The sequence below is a fragment of the Protomyctophum parallelum genome, assembly GCF_964188405.1.
Source record: "Protomyctophum parallelum genome assembly, chromosome: 1".
Taxonomy (NCBI): Eukaryota; Metazoa; Chordata; class Actinopteri; order Myctophiformes; family Myctophidae; genus Protomyctophum; species Protomyctophum parallelum.
Genome location: NC_139697.1, coordinates 67490976 through 67511015, shown reverse-complemented (window position 1 = coordinate 67511015; position 20040 = coordinate 67490976). Strand labels below are relative to the sequence as shown.

The following is a 20040-nucleotide window of genomic DNA, read 5'->3' as shown; positions in this document are numbered from 1 at the left end:
ACCAACCTTTTTTATACTGAAGTACCACCTCAGAAAGGATTTGGCTCTGTCTCCCAAGTACCACCATAATAACTGACGTTAAAATACAGGAGCATACAGTACAGTGGATGTATTTTATTTAAGCCGTTTTAGATAGTATGTGTTTTCTGTCATTTCCGATTCACGCCTTTTCATTAATCACTGTATTCATTGATGCCTACTTTGTCGAGTACTGTATCCGTTTTGCTTCAAATGTACTCTTGACTTTAAATAAAGATTATGATTATGATGGTCACTGCCATTCCTCTTCTCTGCAGTCTCTGCGTTCGTAGCAGACTGCCCGGCAGCGCAGCCATGCGTCTCTCACTGTGCAGCAGACCTCCAAACGGCGCAGCCGGTCTCTCACTGCGCAGCAGACCTCCAAACAGCGCAGCCGGTCTCTCACTGCGTAGCGGACCGCCCAGCAGCAGCAGCAGCGCAGCCGGTCGTCTCTCACTGCGCAGCGGACAGCCCTGCAGCAGAGCACGCGGTCTCTCTCTGCGCGGCGGGGGAGCATGCGGCGGTCGCATCATGCGGTCACATGCGGTCGCACGCGGCGGTCGTAGCGGCTGCAGACCGCCCAGCGGAGCATGCGGTCTCTCACTGCGTCGTCGCAGACCGCCCAGCGGAGCACGCGGTCTCTCTCTGCGTGGCGTTGGAGCTTCCGGTGGTGAAGGTGTTGAGCTATCCCCAGTACTGTCGCTTCCGCTCGCTGCAGAGGAGGATCCAGGACGGAGGAGGAGGGGGGGAGCCCGGGCTCCAGGACCCCCATCTGCTGGCCCTGGGAGCCATACGGTTGGTACCTATATCTATACCTATACTGCTGCCTGTGGTGCTTAAATGGGGGTACGCCGTGTACCCCTAGTGCGGTACGCAGAGCAAAGTGGACATTGGGAGGGGGGAAAATGGACACAGTTTAACCCATTTTTACCTAAAAATGTCTTCTACATCTTGACAGTTTTCTGGAAAAGCTATGTTTCTATATGTCAGTCGTTCTTCGATTTTTCAAAAATAGCAGACCTATGAGCTTGTAGATCTGCTATTTTTCAATAGCTAAAGCATAGCATGATGCTAACACCAAAAGGGGTTCCCGGCCCCAGAATGGGTTAAAGTAAATGTGCCCAGGATGGTCTGATTTCAAGTCTTGCACTCCTTTTTACATATTTGTGGTGTTTGTCTTCTTCTTCAATATATTCTTCAAAAGGTGGGTTATCGTTCGTTCAGAACAATCGGGTGGATACCTGGATATGTCCTAAACGGCTTTTCGGGATTTCAAATTAGAAAACGAGAATATAGCGTTCTCATTTTCTAAGCGACAAGCAGTCGGGCAAAGGGGGTACTTTTATTCAGAAATCAGGAAAAGGGGACAGTTAGTTTGAGAACCAATATACTACTCTATAATCACCCATTCTCAGCCTGTGTGTGTGTGGGTAAAGAATTGGCAACACACTACGATTTTAAAGGTTATGATAATACAGTAATTACAATGCTGTTTATGTCCACAGGGTGGCGCTACCCAGCACCAGGATTCTGTTCTGCAGAGATACCTTCAGTCACCCCAGTCTGGACAACAACACCAGCCTCTGGGCTCAGATCCGTGAGTACAGTGGTCATCAACATGTCTGTAGTACACAGACAGTACAGTGGTCATCAACATGTCTGTAGTACACAGACAGTACAGTGGTCATCAATATGTCTGTAGTACACAGACAGTACAGTGGTCATCAATATGTCTGTAGTACACAGACAGTACAGTGGTCATCAATATGTCTGTAGTACACAGACAGTACAGTGGTCATCAACATGTCTGTAGTACACAGACAGTACAGTGGTCATCAATATGTCTGTAGTACACAGACAGTACAGTGGTCATCAATATGTCTGTAGTACACAGACAGTACAGTGGTCATCAATATGTCTGTAGTACACAGACAGTACAGTGGTCATCAACATGTCTGTAGTACACAGACAGTACAGTGGTCATCAATCTGTCTGTAGTACACAGACAGTACAGTGGTCATCAACATGTCTGTAGTACACAGACAGTACAGTGGTCATCAATATGTCTGTAGTACACAGACAGTACAGTGGTCATCAACATGTCTGTAGTACACAGACAGTACAGTGGTCATCAATATGTCTGTAGTACACAGACAGTACAGTGGTCATCAATATGTCTGTAGTACACAGACAGTACAGTGGTCATCAATATGTCTGTAGTACACAGACAGTACAGTGGTCATCAATATGTCTGTAGTACACAGACAGTACAGTGGTCATCAATATGTCTGTAGTACACAGACAGTACAGTGGTCATCAATATGTCTGTAGTACACAGACAGTACAGTGGTCATCAACATGTCTGTAGTACACAGACAGTACAGTGGTCATCAATATGTCTGTAGTACACAGACAGTACAGTGGTCATCAACATGTCTGTAGTACACAGACAGTACAGTGGTCATCAATCTGTCTGTAGTACACAGACAGTACAGTGGTCATCAACATGTCTGTAGTACACAGACAGTACAGTGGTCATCAACATGTCTGTAGTACACAGACAGTACAGTGGTCATCAATATGTCTGTAGTACACAGACAGTACAGTGGTCATCAATCTGTCTGTAGTACACAGACAGTACAGTGGTCATCAATCTGTCTGTAGTACACAGACAGTACAGTGGTCATCAATCTGTCTGTAGTACACAGACAGTACAGTGGTCATCAATATGTCTGTAGTACACAGACAGTACAGTGGTCATCAACATGTCTGTAGTACACAGACAGTACAGTGGTCATCAATCTGTCTGTAGTACACAGACAGTACAGTGGTCATCAACATGTCTGTAGTACACAGACAGTACAGTGGTCATCAACATGTCTGTAGTACACAGACAGTACAGTGGTCATCAATATGTCTGTAGTACACAGACAGTACAGTGGTCATCAATCTGTCTGTAGTACACAGACAGTACAGTGGTCATCAATCTGTCTGTAGTACACAGACAGTACAGTGGTCATCAATCTGTCTGTAGTACACAGACAGTACAGTGGTCATCAATATGTCTGTAGTACACAGACAGTACAGTGGTCATCAATCTGTCTGTAGTACACAGACAGTACAGTGGTCATCAACATGTCTGTAGTACACAGACAGTACAGTGGTCATCAACATGTCTGTAGTACACAGACAGTACAGTGGTCATCAATATGTCTGTAGTACACAGACAGTACAGTGGTCATCAATATGTCTGTAGTACACAGACAGTACAGTGGTCATCAATCTGTCTGTAGTACACAGACAGTACAGTGGTCATCAATCTGTCTGTAGTACACAGACAGTACAGTGGTCATCAATCTGTCTGTAGTACACAGACAGTACAGTGGTCATCAATATGTCTGTAGTACACAGACAGTACAGTGGTCATCAATCTGTCTGTAGTACACAGACAGTACAGTGGTCATCAACATGTCTGTAGTACACAGACAGTACAGTGGTCATCAACATGTCTGTAGTACACAGACAGTACAGTGGTCATCAATATGTCTGTAGTACACAGACAGTACAGTGGTCATCAATCTGTCTGTAGTACACAGACAGTACAGTGGTCATCAATATGTCTGTAGTACACAGACAGTACAGTGGTCATCAATCTGTCTGTAGTACACAGACAGTACAGTGGTCATCAATATGTCTGTAGTACACAGACAGTACAGTGGTCATCAATATGTCTGTAGTACACAGACACATGTGTCCGTGTCAAAGACCTTTTTGACAATTTTTGTTTTGTTTTACATAATGTTTTTATTATGATCATAATAACCAATAACCGAATGTTCAAGGTTTTCTCCAGGTTTTCTTCAGAATGTGTATTACACTGATTTACTACGACACTATATGGCACATGAAACCTTCTAAATCCCCCCCCCCCCCGTAACTCTTTACAGAGAGTCACAGACCGGTTGTGATCATTCAGGGCTATAGCTCTCTATGTGTTTCTGGTAATAATCATTTTGTATTTAATTTAGACAAAAATGTCCGCCACAAGCCAAACCCCCTGAGTCACACGCAGCTCTGCAACGTTCACAAGAGCTACCCAAAGACCTGGCCCACATGGTTGAGAACCAGAGACGCACACATCAGAGGGGGGCTTCAGCCCCTTAGAGACGCACACATCAGAGGGGGGCTTCAGCCCCTGCCCTTTAACCCGTCTGTAAAACACCTGCCCTCTCCCAGACCACCAATGCAGCATTTTACTAATGGCCAAAGAAATGCCCCTCCTTTCCATGCCGTGCCGGAAGGCAGCATTTCAGGAGAATTGCTGAACTTGCTGAACACAGCATTTTACGTTGGGAGCAAATTTGTTTCGAAATCCATGTCGTTTATTGTACACCGCATCTCCAGTAGATAAAGAAGAGTGCTGGGTTGCGCCACCGACAATAGCTGATCTACAAGCTCTCTTGTGAGCTTGTAGATCTGCTATCTTTTGTCCAAAAGTGCCCTCTTACCAGTGCCTTGGCGTGGTGGGCCGGGTCACGTGGTTCCATGTGATGTGGCCTTGGAGAGTCTCCCTGAGTCTGGGAGGACGCTCGCTGTCAGGGTGGAATGTGTGCAGAGATAACATTCACTTCATTTCTACTTTTGCATTAAAAAAAAAGATCACACCCGTGTGAACCGAGTGGTGCCCTCTCTCTCTCTCTCTCTCTCTCTCTCTCTCTGTTTCTGGCACAACAGCGCCCCTACTGGTACTAATAGTCATACTGGTGCTCATTAACGTCACATAGGCGGACACATAGGTGAACAACACATAGACACGGACATTGCTGTTCCTTGGAGTGGTTGCACCACTCAAAAAAACCCACCCCTCCATACACGGATCCATGATTATAGCTAGTTATAATTAGTTGTTATAGCTGTTGTCATACACATAATGAAGATTTAAAATGTTAATTGTGTTTTGGGAATTATTGAGCATATATTAAAAAATATGTTTCTGTATGCCTTAAGCTTTGGCACACAGCATATTATGACAAATGACTTTACTATGCTTCTCAATGAAATTTACAAAATAAATTGGTGACCGGAAATAAATAATGTAAATGTCGGCCAAAACGGACCATATACTATATATACTTAACAAATCGTCAGAAAATAGCCGACCTACAAGCTCACAACGTCTTGCATCGCAGCACATTATGAGCTTGTAAATCGGCAATGTTTTGTGTGCTATTTCCCGATTATTTTGAAAATGTATGAACTTTCTTTTAGTTTTTTAAATAAATGCCCAACATATCTGCAGTTCTGAAGTAACAACTAACAGCTCATCATACTGCTGCTTATTCTGTCTGGTAAAAAATGGAATTCAGGCTGAGCCTAAAGTAACATTACAACTTAAGATTCTCTTATTTCTTTCCAAAGAGTCTTTCATATTGCCGCTGTCGGACGGAAACGTCCACGAACGTTTAGACACAGAAGAAATGCATATTTCTAATGCAGTGGTTCCCAAACTCTCACGTCAAGGACCCCCAAATTGACACTAATCAGCCCGCGGACCCCCATTTGAAAAGATATGCCAGGGACCCCCATGAGAGTAATTATTTTTACGGGTCTAGCAGTGATTCCCAACCCGTTTAATTTCAAGGACCCCCAGTTTGACATGCATATTTTTCTACAGGCCCCCATTGAATGGCATTTCTATCACCGGGACCCCAGTTTATATTGTAAAATCGATGTTAATTGTACAAAAACAAAAGTACATTTTTACACTCTTACACCCATAAGGGTCTATTTGGTTCCTAACTAGCATTTAGCTGTGGACCCCTGGAACTATCTCAGGGTCCCCTGGGGGTCCCCAGACCCCACTTTTAGGAACCACTGTTCTACTGAATCTAATGTAGTTATGTACTATTTAGTCACAAGCTCTTGTTGGGACTTTTCATTAGGCCTGACATGAAAATCTAAAAAGAATCGTCTAAATCCTCCAGTTTTCTGAAATAAATATTTTCACGATAAAAAAAAATAATAGCAGACCTACAAGCTCGTTTTCAATCTATTCCTATCTATTAAAATACATTAATTTATGCAGGGGAAAAAAACATGTGCCCTCTTTCCGTGTCTTTACTCTGTCCTGACTATAAATACTATTTAAAAAATAAACATGTTCTCCCTTCATAACCAATATGTCTTCTGAAGTAGCAGATCTACAAGCTCAAAACGCGTCTCTTCGATCTGCGTTTCGAGCTTGTGGATCTGCTACCTTTGACGCTGTAGTGCGATCAAGCAGGTCGTTAAATGTACAAAAAACCCCACAAAAGGCCGCAATATGGAGATAAGAGGTTTCCGCCCGGCGACAACAACGACGTATAAAAGTTGTGAGTTGTGAATCAGATGAAAAGGGACTTGAAGCTTGTTTGTCAGGCCTCAAACTTATTTATTTTCCTGGAGGAGTAGAGGTTGCTTTCATAGCTTTCAGTCAAGGGAGAGACTTCACTTCACAGAGGATTGCCTTCATGTTTCAGTCTTTTAATAAATATAGGGAATGTAATATATATTCCAAACGACTAAACAATCTTTGTTCCGATGTTCATGAATATTTCTTTTCTCCAGGATGTCCGCCTCTTAGCTTGAGGGGCCGTCCGCGCAAGAGGAGAGGCCGCTACAGCAGGGACTCTCCCACATCCAGCCAATCAGAGTCCTGGATAGAGAGAATGAAGGTATAACACTTTCACCCCCAAAACTGTTTAGGATAACGTTCCTTTATGTTGAAGGAAGACCTTTTCATGATGTGACGTTCCTTTATGTTGAAGGAAGACCTTTTCATGACGTGACGTTCCTTTATGTTGAAGGAAGACCTTTTTATGACGTGACGTTCCTTTATGTTGAAGGAAGACCTTTTCATGACGTGACGTTCCTTTATGTTGAAGGGAGACCTTTTTATTATGTGACGTTCCTTTATGTTGAAGGAAGACCTTTTCATGATGTGACGTTCCTTTATGTTGAAGGAAGACCTTTTTATGATGTGACGTTCCTTTATGTTGAAGGAAGACCTTTTTATGACGTGACGTTCCTTTATGTTGAAGGAAGACCTTTTCATGACGTGACGTTCCTTTATGTTGAAGGAAGACCTTTTCATGACGTGACGTTCCTTTATGTTGAAGGAAGACCTTTTTATGACATGACGTTCCTTTATGTTGAAGGAAGACCTTTTTATGACATGACGTTCCTTTATGTTGAAGGAAGACCTTTTCATGATGTGACGTTCCTTTATGTTGAAGGAAGACCTTTTTATGACGTGACGTTCCTTTATGTTGAAGGAAGACCTTTTCATGACGTGACGTTCCTTTATGTTAAAGGAAGACCTTTTTATGACATGACGTTCCTTTATGTTGAAGGAAGACCTTTTCATGATGTGACGTTCCTTTATGTTGAAGGAAGACCTTTTCATGACGTGACGTTCCTTTATGTTGAAGGAAGACCTTTTCATGACGTGACGTTCCTTTATGTTGAAGGAAGACCTTTTCATGATGTGACGTTCCTTTATGTTGAAGGAAGACCTTTTTATGACGTGACGTTCCTTTATGTTGAAGGAAGACCTTTTTATGACGTGACGTTCCTTTATGTTGAAGGGAGACCTTTTTATTATGTGACGTTCCTTTATGTTGAAGGAAGACCTTTTTATGATGTGACGTTCCTTTATGTTGAAGGAAGACCTTTTCATGATGTGACGTTCCTTTATGTTGAAGGAAGACCTTTTTATGACGTGACGTTCCTTTATGTTGAAGGAAGACCTTTTCATGACGTGACGTTCCTTTATGTTGAAGGAAGACCTTTTCATGACGTGACGTTCCTTTATGTTGAAGGAAGACCTTTTCATGACGTGACGTTCCTTTATGTTGAAGGAAGACCTTTTCATGACGTGACGTTCCTTTATGTTGAAGGAAGACCTTTTTATGACATGACGTTCCTTTATGTTGAAGGAAGACCTTTTTATGACGTGACGTTCCTTTATGTTGAAGGAAGACCTTTTCATGACGTGACGTTCCTTTATGTTGAAGGAAGACCTTTTTATGACATGACGTTCCTTTATGTTGAAGGAAGACCTTTTTATGACGTGACGTTCCTTTATGTTGAAGGAAGACCTTTTCATGACGTGACGTTCCTTTATGTTGAAGGAAGACCTTTTTATGATGTGACGTTCCTTTATGTTGAAGGAAGACCTTTTTATGACGTGACGTTCCTTTATGTTGAAGGAAGACCTTTTCATGACGTGACGTTCCTTTATGTTGAAGGAAGACCTTTTTATGACATGACGTTCCTTTATGTTGAAGGAAGACCTTTTTATGACGTGACGTTCCTTTATGTTGAAGGAAGACCTTTTCATGACGTGACGTTCCTTTATGTTGAAGGAAGACCTTTTTATGATGTGACGTTCCTTTATGTTGAAGGAAGACCTTTTTATGACGTGACGTTCCTTTATGTTGAAGGAAGACCTTTTCATGACGTGACGTTCCTTTATGTTGAAGGAAGACCTTTTTATGACATGACGTTCCTTTATGTTGAAGGAAGACCTTTTTATGACGTGACGTTCCTTTATGTTGAAGGAAGACCTTTTCATGACGTGACGTTCCTTTATGTTGAAGGAAGACCTTTTTATGACATGACGTTCCTTTATGTTGAAGGAAGACCTTTTTATGACGTGACGTTCCTTTATGTTGAAGGAAGACCTTTTCATGACGTGACGTTCCTTTATGTTGAAGGAAGACCTTTTTATGACGTGACGTTCCTTTATGTTGAAGGAAGACCTTTTTATGATGTGACGTTCCTTTATGTTGAAGGAAGACCTTTTTATGACGTGACGTTCCTTTATGTTGAAGGAAGACCTTTTTATGATGTGACGTTCCTTTATGTTGAAGGAAGACCTTTTCATGACGTGACGTTCCTTTATGTTGAAGGAAGACCTTTTCATAATGTGACGTTCCTTTATGTTATGACATGACGTTCCTTTATGTTGAAGGAAGACCTTTTTATGACGTGACGTTCCTTTATGTTAAAGGAAGACCTTTTTATGACATGACGTTCCTTTATGTTGAAGGAAGACCTTTTTATGACGTGACGTTCCTTTATGTTAAAGGAAGACCTTTTTATGACGTGACGTTCCTTTATGTTGAAGGAAGACCTTTTTATGACGTGACGTTCCTTTATGTTGAAGGAAGACCTTTTTATGACGTGACGTTCCTTTATGTTGAAGGAAGACCTTTTCATGACGTGACGTTCCTTTATGTTGAAGGAAGACCTTTTTATGACGTGACGTTCCTTTATGTTGAAGGAAGACCTTTTCATGATGTGACGTTCCTTTATGTTGAAGGAAGACCTTTTTATGACATGACGTTCCTTTATGTTGAAGGAAGACCTTTTTATGACATGACGTTCCTTTATGTTGAAGGAAGACCTTTTTATGACATGACGTTCCTTTATGTTGAAGGAAGACCTTTTTATGACGTGACGTTCCTTTATGTTGAAGGAAGACCTTTTTATGATGTGACGTTCCTTTATGTTAAAGGAAGACCTTTTTATGACATGACGTTCCTTTATGTTGAAGGAAGACCTTTTTATGACATGACGTTCCTTTATGTTGAAGGAAGACCTTTTTATGACGTGACGTTCCTTTATGTTGAAGGAAGACCTTTTCATGACGTGACGTTCCTTTATGTTGAAGGAAGACCTTTTCATGATGTGACGTTCCTTTATGTTGAAGGAAGACCTTTTCATGACGTGACGTTCCTTTATGTTGAAGGAAGACCTTTTTATGACATGACGTTCCTTTATGTTGAAGGAAGACCTTTTTATGATGTGACGTTCCTTTATGTTGAAGGAAGACCTTTTTATGATGTGACGTTCCTTTATGTTGAAGGAAGACCTTTTTATGACGTGACGTTCCTTTATGTTGAAGGAAGACCTTTTCATGATGTGACGTTCCTTTATGTTGAAGGAAGACCTTTTTATGACATGACGTTCCTTTATGTTGAAGGAAGACCTTTTTATGATGTGACGTTCCTTTATGTTGAAGGAAGACCTTTTTATGACGTGACGTTCCTTTATGTTGAAGGAAGACCTTTTCATGATGTGACGTTCCTTTATGTTGAAGGAAGACCTTTTCATGACGTGACGTTCCTTTATGTTGAAGGAAGACCTTTTTATGACGTGACGTTCCTTTATGTTGAAGGAAGACCTTTTCATGACGTGACGTTCCTTTATGTTGAAGAAAGACCTTTTTATGACGTGACGTTCCTTTATGTTGAAGGAAGACCTTTTCATGACGTGACGTTCCTTTATGTTGAAGGAAGACCTTTTCATGACGTGACGTTCCTTTATGTTGAAGGAAGACCTTTTCATGATGTGACGTTCCTTTATGTTGAAGGAAGACCTTTTCATGACGTGACGTTCCTTTATGTTGAAGGAAGACCTTTTCATGACGTGACGTTCCTTTATGTTGAAGGAAGACCTTTTCATGACGTGACGTTCCTTTATGTTGAAGGAAGACCTTTTCATGACATGACGTTCCTTTATGTTGAAGGAAGACCTTTTCATGATGTGACGTTCCTTTATGTTGAAGGAAGACCTTTTCATGACGTGACGTTCCTTTATGTTGAAGGAAGACCTTTTTATGATGTGACGTTCCTTTATGTTGAAGGAAGACCTTTTCATGACGTGACGTTCCTTTATGTTGAAGGAAGACCTTTTTATGACGTGACGTTCCTTTATGTTGAAGGGAGACCTTTTCATGACGTGACGTTCCTTTATGTTGAAGGAAGACCTTTTTATGACGTGACGTTCCTTTATGTTGAAGGAAGACCTTTTCATGACGTGACGTTCCTTTATGTTGAAGGAAGACCTTTTCATGACGTGACGTTCCTTTATGTTGAAGGAAGAAAGAAGATTCTTGAAAGAATACAGAAACGGGTGGCCAAGATAACAACGGCAAAACCATGTTAATAGATCTCTTTATTTGTTTTTGTTTTTTTTGTAATTTGACAGGAAATGGGGGGAGAGATGGGGGGGAGGGGGGGTAGACATGCGGCAAGGGCCGTCGGGATCGGGAGTCGAACCCGCGGCACGCCGTCAGGCAGCCTAGGTGCCCAGACGGTTGAGCTAAGGTCCTATAGCTGGTAGGATATAATATAAAACCAACAGTGTACTAAAAGGTCCTGGTAGGAGATAAGAGGTACCAGCAGTATGCAATGATCCTAACGAGGTGTGTTCTGTGTTTCGCTAGGAGAACGTTCTGGGCAGCGTGGAGATGAACAACAGTGAGGAAGACGACTGGCTGCCCCACCCCGAGGAGCAGCTGTTCCTGGAGCAGCTGTACACCTACATGGACTGCCACAGCTCGCCCATCCACAAGGTGCCCAACCTGGGCTTCAAGAGGAGTGAGTCTCTCTCTCTCTCAACCAAGCTGCAAAGTTTTGATTTTAGTTTTTCTTTTTTACTCGTGGTCTCTTGAGTAGTTTTAATTTAGTTTTAGTCACATTTTTAGTCACTCACCCCGGAATGTTTTAGTGTCGGTCTAGTTTCATAAGATCTTAGTCATTTTGGCATTTTGGCGGGCCTTGATGCAGTCGTGAACAGTTTTTACACTTGCTGAAAATAGCCGATCTACAAGATCGCTTGTAGATTATTTTCAGCATGCAACCAATTGTAAAATGACTTATACTGGATCTCTTGTCCACTCCCATCCTAACATTTTAGTCTAGTTTCCATTTAGTTTTCGTCAGTGAAAAAAGGTAGTCGACGAACATTTTTGGTCTAAGTTTTGGTCGAAGAAATCAAATCAACACAAGCGTCCAGATGTTTGTTGTCGGAAGCTGGAAGCTGGAAGCTGTCAATTTAGTCTTCTGCAACGTTCTAAATGACTTAATTTACACACTCATTTACACAGATTCGATTATTCTATCGGTTACTTTTTTTTGATTGATGAAGCGCATTTTGGGGGTTTCCTATGTTTCATTATATACAGAATATATCGTTGCTGTCAGGCAGAAACCTCTTAGTTATGACCATATTTTGTTTATGGTTATATTATATTTTTAATAAATGAATGCCCTACTGGATCATAAAACAGCAGATCCACAAGCTCCAAACACGGTGCGAAGCAGTTACCCAAAACATTAACCACTGAAACACTTTGTTGTTTTTGATAATCTATCATTTTGTCAAATGTGGCGTATATAATCCATTAATCAGTTCGTTAAGTAACTGTTGCACCCTATAGAATCCAGAGGTCATATTTTACTAACCTGGGTTCCAGCCTGATTGATCTGAAAATGTCACCGCGCTGACATTTTCAGATACGCAGCCAATCGGGCAGTCTTTACATTGTGAGTCACCTTTCTGACATCGTTTCTAAATATAGCCTATATACTTTGTTGTCACAATGCACCAAGTTTAATGTCACCTGCGACCGACACGGTGCTTTCTAACCTAACGATGGTGCAAGAAGTAATCCGTGGTTGTTTTTTTACTTAACTCTTACAAGTAAAAGACGGTATGTTCAAAATTGAAGTACCAAATAAAAAATTACTCGTTTCACATTTCTTTCAAAATTGAAACGCGGTGTGCAAAGCGACGCGTTGTGCGACACTTTCACCGCGCGACAACACTGTCGGGCGAGGCGTGAACGCACGTCTGACGCCGCCGGTGTGGGATAGAAAGGTCCGTTGAAAATGAATGGAGGCTGTTTTGACGCACGCCGTTAGCAGCAGTGTGTGTTGTTTTGACGCACGCCGTTAGCAGCAGTGTGTGTTGTTTTGACGCACGCCGTTAGCAGCAGTGTGTGTTGTTTTGACGCACGCCGTTAGCAGCAGTGTGTGTTGTTTTGACGCACGCCGTTAGCAGCAGTGTGTGTTGTTTTGACGCACGCCGTTAGCAGCAGTGTGTGTTGCCCTTTTATTTGCACCAGGGACGTGCACACATAGACATCAAAGGGGGGCTTCAGCCCCCTGCCCTTTTACCCGTCTGTTAAACAACTGCCCTCTCCAGACCACGATTGCAGAATTTGCTACACGGTGAAAGAAATGCAAAATGCCCCTCTTTTACTTTCCATGCCGCATTCAGGAGAATAGCTTTTTTTCCGAAGTCTTTTCCTGAACTTGGAACGCACCATTTTTGCGTTGAACAAATTTGTTTCTGAATCCAGGTCGTTACACATCGCATCTCCAGTAGAAATAAAGAGTGCTGGGTTGCGGCCCCGTGCGACGCGTTGAGAGCTTGTAGATCTGCTATTTTCGCTATTTAGTTTTTTGTCCAAAAGTGCCCTCTCTATATGGGATTTCAGCCCCTAGCACGTCCCTGATTTTCACTAGTTTGGGTCCCTGGCAAACTAATCTAATCTCTCTTTTTGGCCTCGACCTGAAAGGTTTGAGAACCACGGTGCTTGTGTGTGTGTGTGTGTGTGTGTGTGTGTGTGTGTGTGTGTGTGTGTGTGTGTGTGTGTGTGTGTGTGTGTGTGTGTGTGTGTGTGTGTGTGTGTGTGTGTGTGTGTGTGGTATTGTAGTCATTGGGCTGAAAGAGTGACGCTAGTATAGACTGTGTTGTGTGTGTGTTCCTGTCAGACTTGTTCTTTCATCACCGCTGGTGCTGTTCTAACACTTGGCAGCGTGCGTGGTTTCCTGTTGCCATCATCAGAGGCAACAGGAATCGAACTGGAGCGTTGTGCAATTAATCACCGTTTCCACACGTACAGAATTTACTAGCCGTTGGTTTCTCTCTCGTCAGCATTTATAATTGCTCTCTGTGGTTTATTGCCATTAACCTAATAATGAAGTTGAGATCACAGTATTTTATTGATTTGCTTTTTTGAAATTATTTTGAAGCTGTTGATTGTTAAAGCGTTTTTTTTTGTTTTACGTGTGATATTGCAAATTACATCACTGTCTATATCGCTACTATTGAGTTGGGTTTTTTTGTTCTTTATTTATTTATTTCGTAAATATTTTAACAAAATTTGAATAAATATAAATAAAACATTTCCAAACATTTTCAAAAACAGTGAAAGTATTCTATCTACATGGTTCACAAGGAGTTGCAGTGCGATCGCATCGTGTGCTCGATCTAATATTTGCACTATTTTGTGAAATGGAGCTTAAATTGAATAATGTATCTTTCAGTCATTTGGGGTATTCACGGAGGAGAGCGTGTCCGTGAAGCTGTCCGTCGCGTCCGTCGGGCGCGGAGGTGGAGCTTCTTTTCCATCCACCAGCTGTCTAAAAACCCGGTTTTTAAGCTGCGCGCAGCAGGGGACGTGCGCGTCCACGCGCGACAGTGTGCCTCCGGGGTCTGTCTGTCTGTCTGTCTGTCTGTCTGTCTGTCTGTCTGTCTGTCTGTCTGTCTGTCTGGGACGTTTTCTGCTATCATTGTAGCCTTACTGCACCTCGTGATGTTTAGGTTTACTAATAATCAATCAATCCAATCAATCAATGTCCTCACACAGTGTTGTCTCTCTCCATAGTCAACCTGTTCCTCATGTATTCAGTGGTGAAGCGACTGGGAGGATACGACAAGGTCAGTACATATTTGTATACCTTTCATTAAAATATATATATATTTATTTTCCTTAAAAAAAAAAAGCTCTATACTTTGATAGTAATCATTGCGTTGTGTTTCTTCAGCAGCTGGGGGGGGGGGGGGGGGGGGGTATGCCTGTCTCTCCAGCTCTTTAATCCATTCTGACCTGAGATCAGATTCTAAAAGTGTCTTCTACATCCTGACAGTTTTCTGAAAAAGCTATGTTTCTATGTCAGTCGTTCTTTGATTTTTCAAAAACAGCAGACCTACAAGCTCGGCGCGCTATGAGCTTGTAGATCTGCTATTTTTCAATAGCTAAAGCATATCAAGCTCAAGACAGGCATACCCAAGACAGGCATACCCCCCCCCCTCTCACGCGCACGCATGCACGCGCACACAAAATGTGAAATGCCATTTCACCTTGATCCGCTTTATATTTCTAGGATGGAAATGGTGTTGCGGACACTGGTTTAAAGTAGCTAAGTCTATTGACTCCTACTGTAGGCCTACATTTTGGGGGCGGGAACCCCTTTTGGTGTTAGCATTATGTTATGCTTTAGCTATTGAAAAATAGCTCATAGCGCATAAAAAATAGCTCATAGCGCGGGGGTGGTTGCCGCGGTAACCAGGGGACTCGGTCGCCGTGTTTTGTCTAATACACGCCCAGGCCGAGAACTCTGTTTGGACACGAATGATGATGCAGGGGTTTATGAAGAAATCCATAAACGCTCATCCATAAAAGTAAATCCATAAAGGGTTAAGAAAAGATGTACCTCCTAAGATGAATGCATCATGCGTCTTCATTTTGCAGCCGTTTAACAGTGGAACTGAATTAATTCCAAGTCTAAATGAACAAATTAAGTCTAAATGTGAATCAATTATTTATACATACAAAATGACGACTGTAATTTGTTTTATGGATTTTTATCGGACATAAATTATTCAACCTGTCAGGGCCGAAACCTCCACGTGTGCTAAAGGCGGAATTTTAACCCCATCTGGACGGGAACCCGTTTTGGTGTTTTAACTGGGCATTATGTTATACTTTAGCTATTGAAAAATAGCAGATCTACAAGCTCATAGCGAGCTTGTAGGTCTGCTATTTTTGAAAAATCATGAAAATGTGGCACAAATATTTGAATATAATATTCTTTCAGAAGACTTTTTTATTTATTTCGACGTCAGGCCTAAATGGGTTAATTGGAGCATTGATGTAGGCAAGGCGGTTTTATTTGTACGGTACATTTCAACAACGAGGCAATTCAATATGCTTACAGTACACAAGAACATCAAGCAAAAGGAAACACAATTATGCAATAATGACATTAGGATGCTTAAGACAAAACGAGTAAAAATAACATACAATTACTGTGTGCGGAAGAGACAGAAAAAGAAATAAGTAGCAGCATTGGTTCCTTGGCAACCAACGAGGTGTCCAGAGCCACGAGGCCGATAGGCAGGGGTCAGGGGTCATCATCGGTATTTTTGTAAAAATAGATTTGTTTTTTGTCACGGACATACAACATGAGTGGGCAATAAATAATAATGTCACCGGAAACTCATGAAGACGCTACTGTATAGCCCTGAATGAGCATAACGGCTCTGTAACTCTACTGTATAGCCCTGAATGACCATAACGGCTCTGTAACTCTACTGTATAGCCCTGAATGACCATAACGGCTCTGTAACTCTACTGTATAGCCCTGAATGAGCATACCGGCTCTGTAACTACTGTATAGCCCTGAATGAGCATACCGGCTCTGTAACTCTATACTGTATAGCCCTGAATGAGCATACCGGCTCTGTAACTCTACTGTATAGCCCTGAATGACCATAACGGCTCTGTAACTCTATACTGTATAGCCCTGAATGAGCATACCGGCTCTGTAACTCTACTGTATAGCCCTGAATGACCATAACGGCTCTGTAACTACTGTATAGCCCTGAATGAGCATACCGGCTCTGTAACTCTACTGTATAGCCCTGAATGACCATAACGGCTCTGTAACTACTGTATAGCCCTGAATGAGCATACCGGCTCTGTAACTCTACTGTATAGCCCTGAATGAGCATACCGGCTCTGTAACTCTACTGTATAGCCCTGAATGAGCATACCGGCTCTGTAACTACTGTATAGCCCTGAATGAGCATACCGGCTCTGTAACTCTACTGTATAGCCCTGAATGAGCATACCGGCTCTGTAACTCTACTGTATAGCCCTGAATGAGCATACCGGCTCTGTAACTCTGAGAGTGTTCAAATGGAACACCCTACTCTGCCTCTCATTTGTGGTTCAATTTGAGTAAGCCAATCAGAAGGCGGAATAGAAGTGACATCACACATTGTGTTGTGTTGTGTGTATGGGTGCGTGTGTTTTGCCCCTACAGTTTAAACCCGAGGCAGTGTAAATGTTTAACATGTGTCCATTTGAGAATAAAATTACACATACTTATAAAAGCATACTTATATGCTTTTAGTTTTATATGACATTTTTATAAAAAACAAAATTAAGCAGATACGCGTCCTGAATCATAGCCACGTTGACAGCGTTTGTAATAAACCAACCCGTTTGTAAATACGTCAAGATTTGAGGGAGTTATGACTGTTTTTGTTTGAGCTGCCATTGAACTGTAGCCCCGAAGCAAGATGGCCGCTGGGTGAACTACGTCAGAGACTCTGCTTTGAGCCATCTAGCCTTTATATATGTCTATGCATGTGTCGGTGTGAGGACATGTTGGTGACCCCTGACCCCCATAGGGCAGGAGCCGGACTCCTGGTCCTGTAGTGATTTTTACTAGTTGACTATAGTTGCCTAGTTTACAACAAATGGTTGTTGAAATATCTAAGTGTGCTGTGTAATATGGTGAAAATGGTTTAAACAAGATATCACCGCAGGTGTACAACTGACACTAACAATGGTCTGTCTGTCTGTCTGTCTGTCTGTCTGTCTGTCTGTAGGTGACGTCAGACCGGCTGTGGAAGGTGGTGTATAACGAGCTGGGTGGATGTCCGGGAAGCACCAGCGCTGCTACGTGCACCAGGAGACACTACGAGAGGTGCACACACACACACACACACACACACACACACACACACACACACACACACACACACACACACACACACACACACACACACACACACACACACACACACACACACACACACACACACACACACTCACACTCGCATCCATTCAAACTGTTAAATGTACATTTATATTGTTGCAGTGTATCATAATTAGACTGTGTGTGTGTGTGTGTGTGTGTGTGTGTGTGTGTGTTCGTTCGTTCGTCTTCTCAAGGCTGATACTGCCCTATGAGAAGCACCTTGAAGCCGGAGGGGCGGAACTCCAAATCCCAGAATCCTTAGCGGTTCCCAGGACCAGAGCGGTGGGGAGGGGGAGGAAGCCCATGGCGAGGGGCCGAAAGCCTCGCATCAAAGCCAGAGAGAAGAGTTTAACTCCTCCTCTTCCTGCTGCCGCTCCTCTTTCTCCTTCTCTTCCTCACCCTCCTCCTCCTCCTCCTCCTCCTCCTCCTCCAATGGTGCGTATCTATCTATCAGCAAAGATGCTTGACCCATTTAGACCTGGGTTTTAATGTAGGAATGATGTGCCATCCCACTACCGCGTTGCCCCCTGACTGTGGGCACCGCGATAGCTGCTGCTAGATCTTGCAAGAGCGTGTTGCAGGGAGTCGGGACAGCGAATGGTTGATCTTCTCCTGATTTGTCTCTCTTATAAATGCTACTTTAGTACTATCCGAATGTTGGGAAGATTGTGTGTGTATAATGGAAAAGTAAACAAAAGAAAAACTAGAAATTCAAGGAAAGTTTCATGTTATCATGGAGGGTTCTGAGTACTGAGTCAGTCGAAAAGAAGTATAGATACTCTTCGTCAAATATTACTCGTCCACAACCACATATGGAAGTTGCTCTGTCAAATTTATACTTGAGTTAAAGTACTGGGGTACTTGGCCTTAGTACATTTTCTTCTTTAATATCAAGGCATTGCTGTATTGAAATGTATTGAAATGTAATCATCCCCCCCCCCCCCCGAAATGTGAAAAGATCGTTCCAGAAAATGGTGAAAAGAGCTGAAATACAAGTTCACAAGGCATCAACATTGCAAGGCGCCGTGAGCTGGTATATCTGCCTTTGTGTGTAGTGATAGTCGGCTTCAACAAAGACTAGTAAAAAAAACATGTAAAGTACTGTGTGTGTGTGTGTGTGTGTGTGTGTGTGTGTGTGTGTGTGTGTGTGTGTGTGTGTGTGTGTGTGTGTGTGTGTGTGTGTGTGTGTGTGTGTGTGTGTGTGTGTGTGTGTGTGTGTGTGTGTGTGTGTGTGTGTGTGTGTGCGTGCGGCTGCTTTACATTATCTGTGCAACACAATAGCACTACTGTACTTCAACATTGCATGATTTAAGCAGGCATGGCAGTCTGGCACCCCCTGGTGGGAAGAGATAAACAAAGCAGGAGTCAAAACTTTCCTGTAGCCCCATATGGGAACTTGCACTTGTATCTTTGTCTAGTTCCTAGCCTGGTCTATTAAGTTATAAATAAATAAAAGTTAATATTTGTATAAAAATACACCCAGATAATTACTGTCAGAAAATGTCATTTAAAATAACATTTATTTACAGTAGGTTACGACATACTGTATGCAATTACATTAACACCCTGATCGGCATAAACGGAGGTCTCCTTCTCCTATCAAATAGTTACTCTCAGCGCCCAGGATGGAGATTAATCACAGGACGGAACATTAATGATATCATAACCGATCGCACCGCTCCACAGGCTGGGAGCACCTGTTGGGCAACATTCAATGTCATTTCCGGTTGGGACGTCATCCAAAGTGGTCCCCCCTCCATTTTAGTGGATGAGATCGCAAATCTTGTGAATAACTCTTGATCTAAATCAATCCGTCCAATTCTAACCAAAGTTTATGTTTTAGACGGCCCATCGCGGTCCCCGTCGCTTGTCGCGTTAGAAGTAATCATACTGCCCGTTGTTGTCGATCGCCTCGGGAGTGTTTTGGCTACATCTAGCTACTTCAGCTACATCCAAGATGGCACCTGGTGCACCTTGAAATGCGCTACGTTGCTGCAAATCGCTGGGCGCCCTGATTTAATGGTCCTAAATACCCCCGGGCGTTCGGGGTGTTAACTGACGTGTTTTGTAAGTCGCTCCATTCCATGCACCTTCAAATGGCGCGCACGCCTGTCCTAGTGTCGGAAAGTAATCTAATCATGATCCCAGAAGAATGCATTATGTGATATGTGGTGTATTATTTTGTGGTCATGTGAGCCACACGTGTGTCTTATCAGGAAGTAGCCTTATGATGTCTCATAATAAGTTGGCTAACGGCGCCCTCCAGTGCCAAAAAAAAACAAACCGCGTGGAACTCGTGCTTAGCAGAGAAAGACCTATTGATCAAACTCGTGAACCTCGTGTTTAGCCGTGT

The 20040-nt window shown here is 42.6% G+C and overlaps 2 protein-coding genes across 2 annotated transcripts in view; both read left to right on the top strand.

Moving 5' to 3' along the window:
- LOC310854610 (uncharacterized protein) overlaps positions 1 to 584 on the top strand; it is a gene marked incomplete at its 3' end in the record, with an annotated part of 33170 nt that extends 32586 nt beyond the window's left edge. The window contains exons 5-6 of the mRNA XM_083759285.1: positions 297 to 463; positions 498 to 584. Of these exons, the coding sequence (XP_083615411.1) occupies positions 297 to 463; positions 498 to 584 (254 nt within the window). The remainder of the gene's footprint in view (positions 1 to 296; positions 464 to 497) is intronic.
- An 82-nt stretch (positions 585 to 666) lies between these two features.
- LOC310854599 (AT-rich interactive domain-containing protein 5A-like) lies at positions 667 to 19918 on the top strand (the record flags this gene model as incomplete). The annotated part of the gene is made up of 8 exons (XM_083759274.1): positions 667 to 813; positions 1524 to 1615; positions 6625 to 6731; positions 11291 to 11444; positions 14522 to 14574; positions 17536 to 17633; positions 17882 to 18122; positions 19904 to 19918. The coding sequence occupies exons 3-8, from the start codon at positions 6726 to 6728 to the stop codon at positions 19916 to 19918; spliced, it is 567 nt and encodes a 188-aa protein (XP_083615400.1). The 5' UTR covers positions 667 to 813; positions 1524 to 1615; positions 6625 to 6725.
- Between the last annotated feature and the right edge of the window lie 122 nt (positions 19919 to 20040).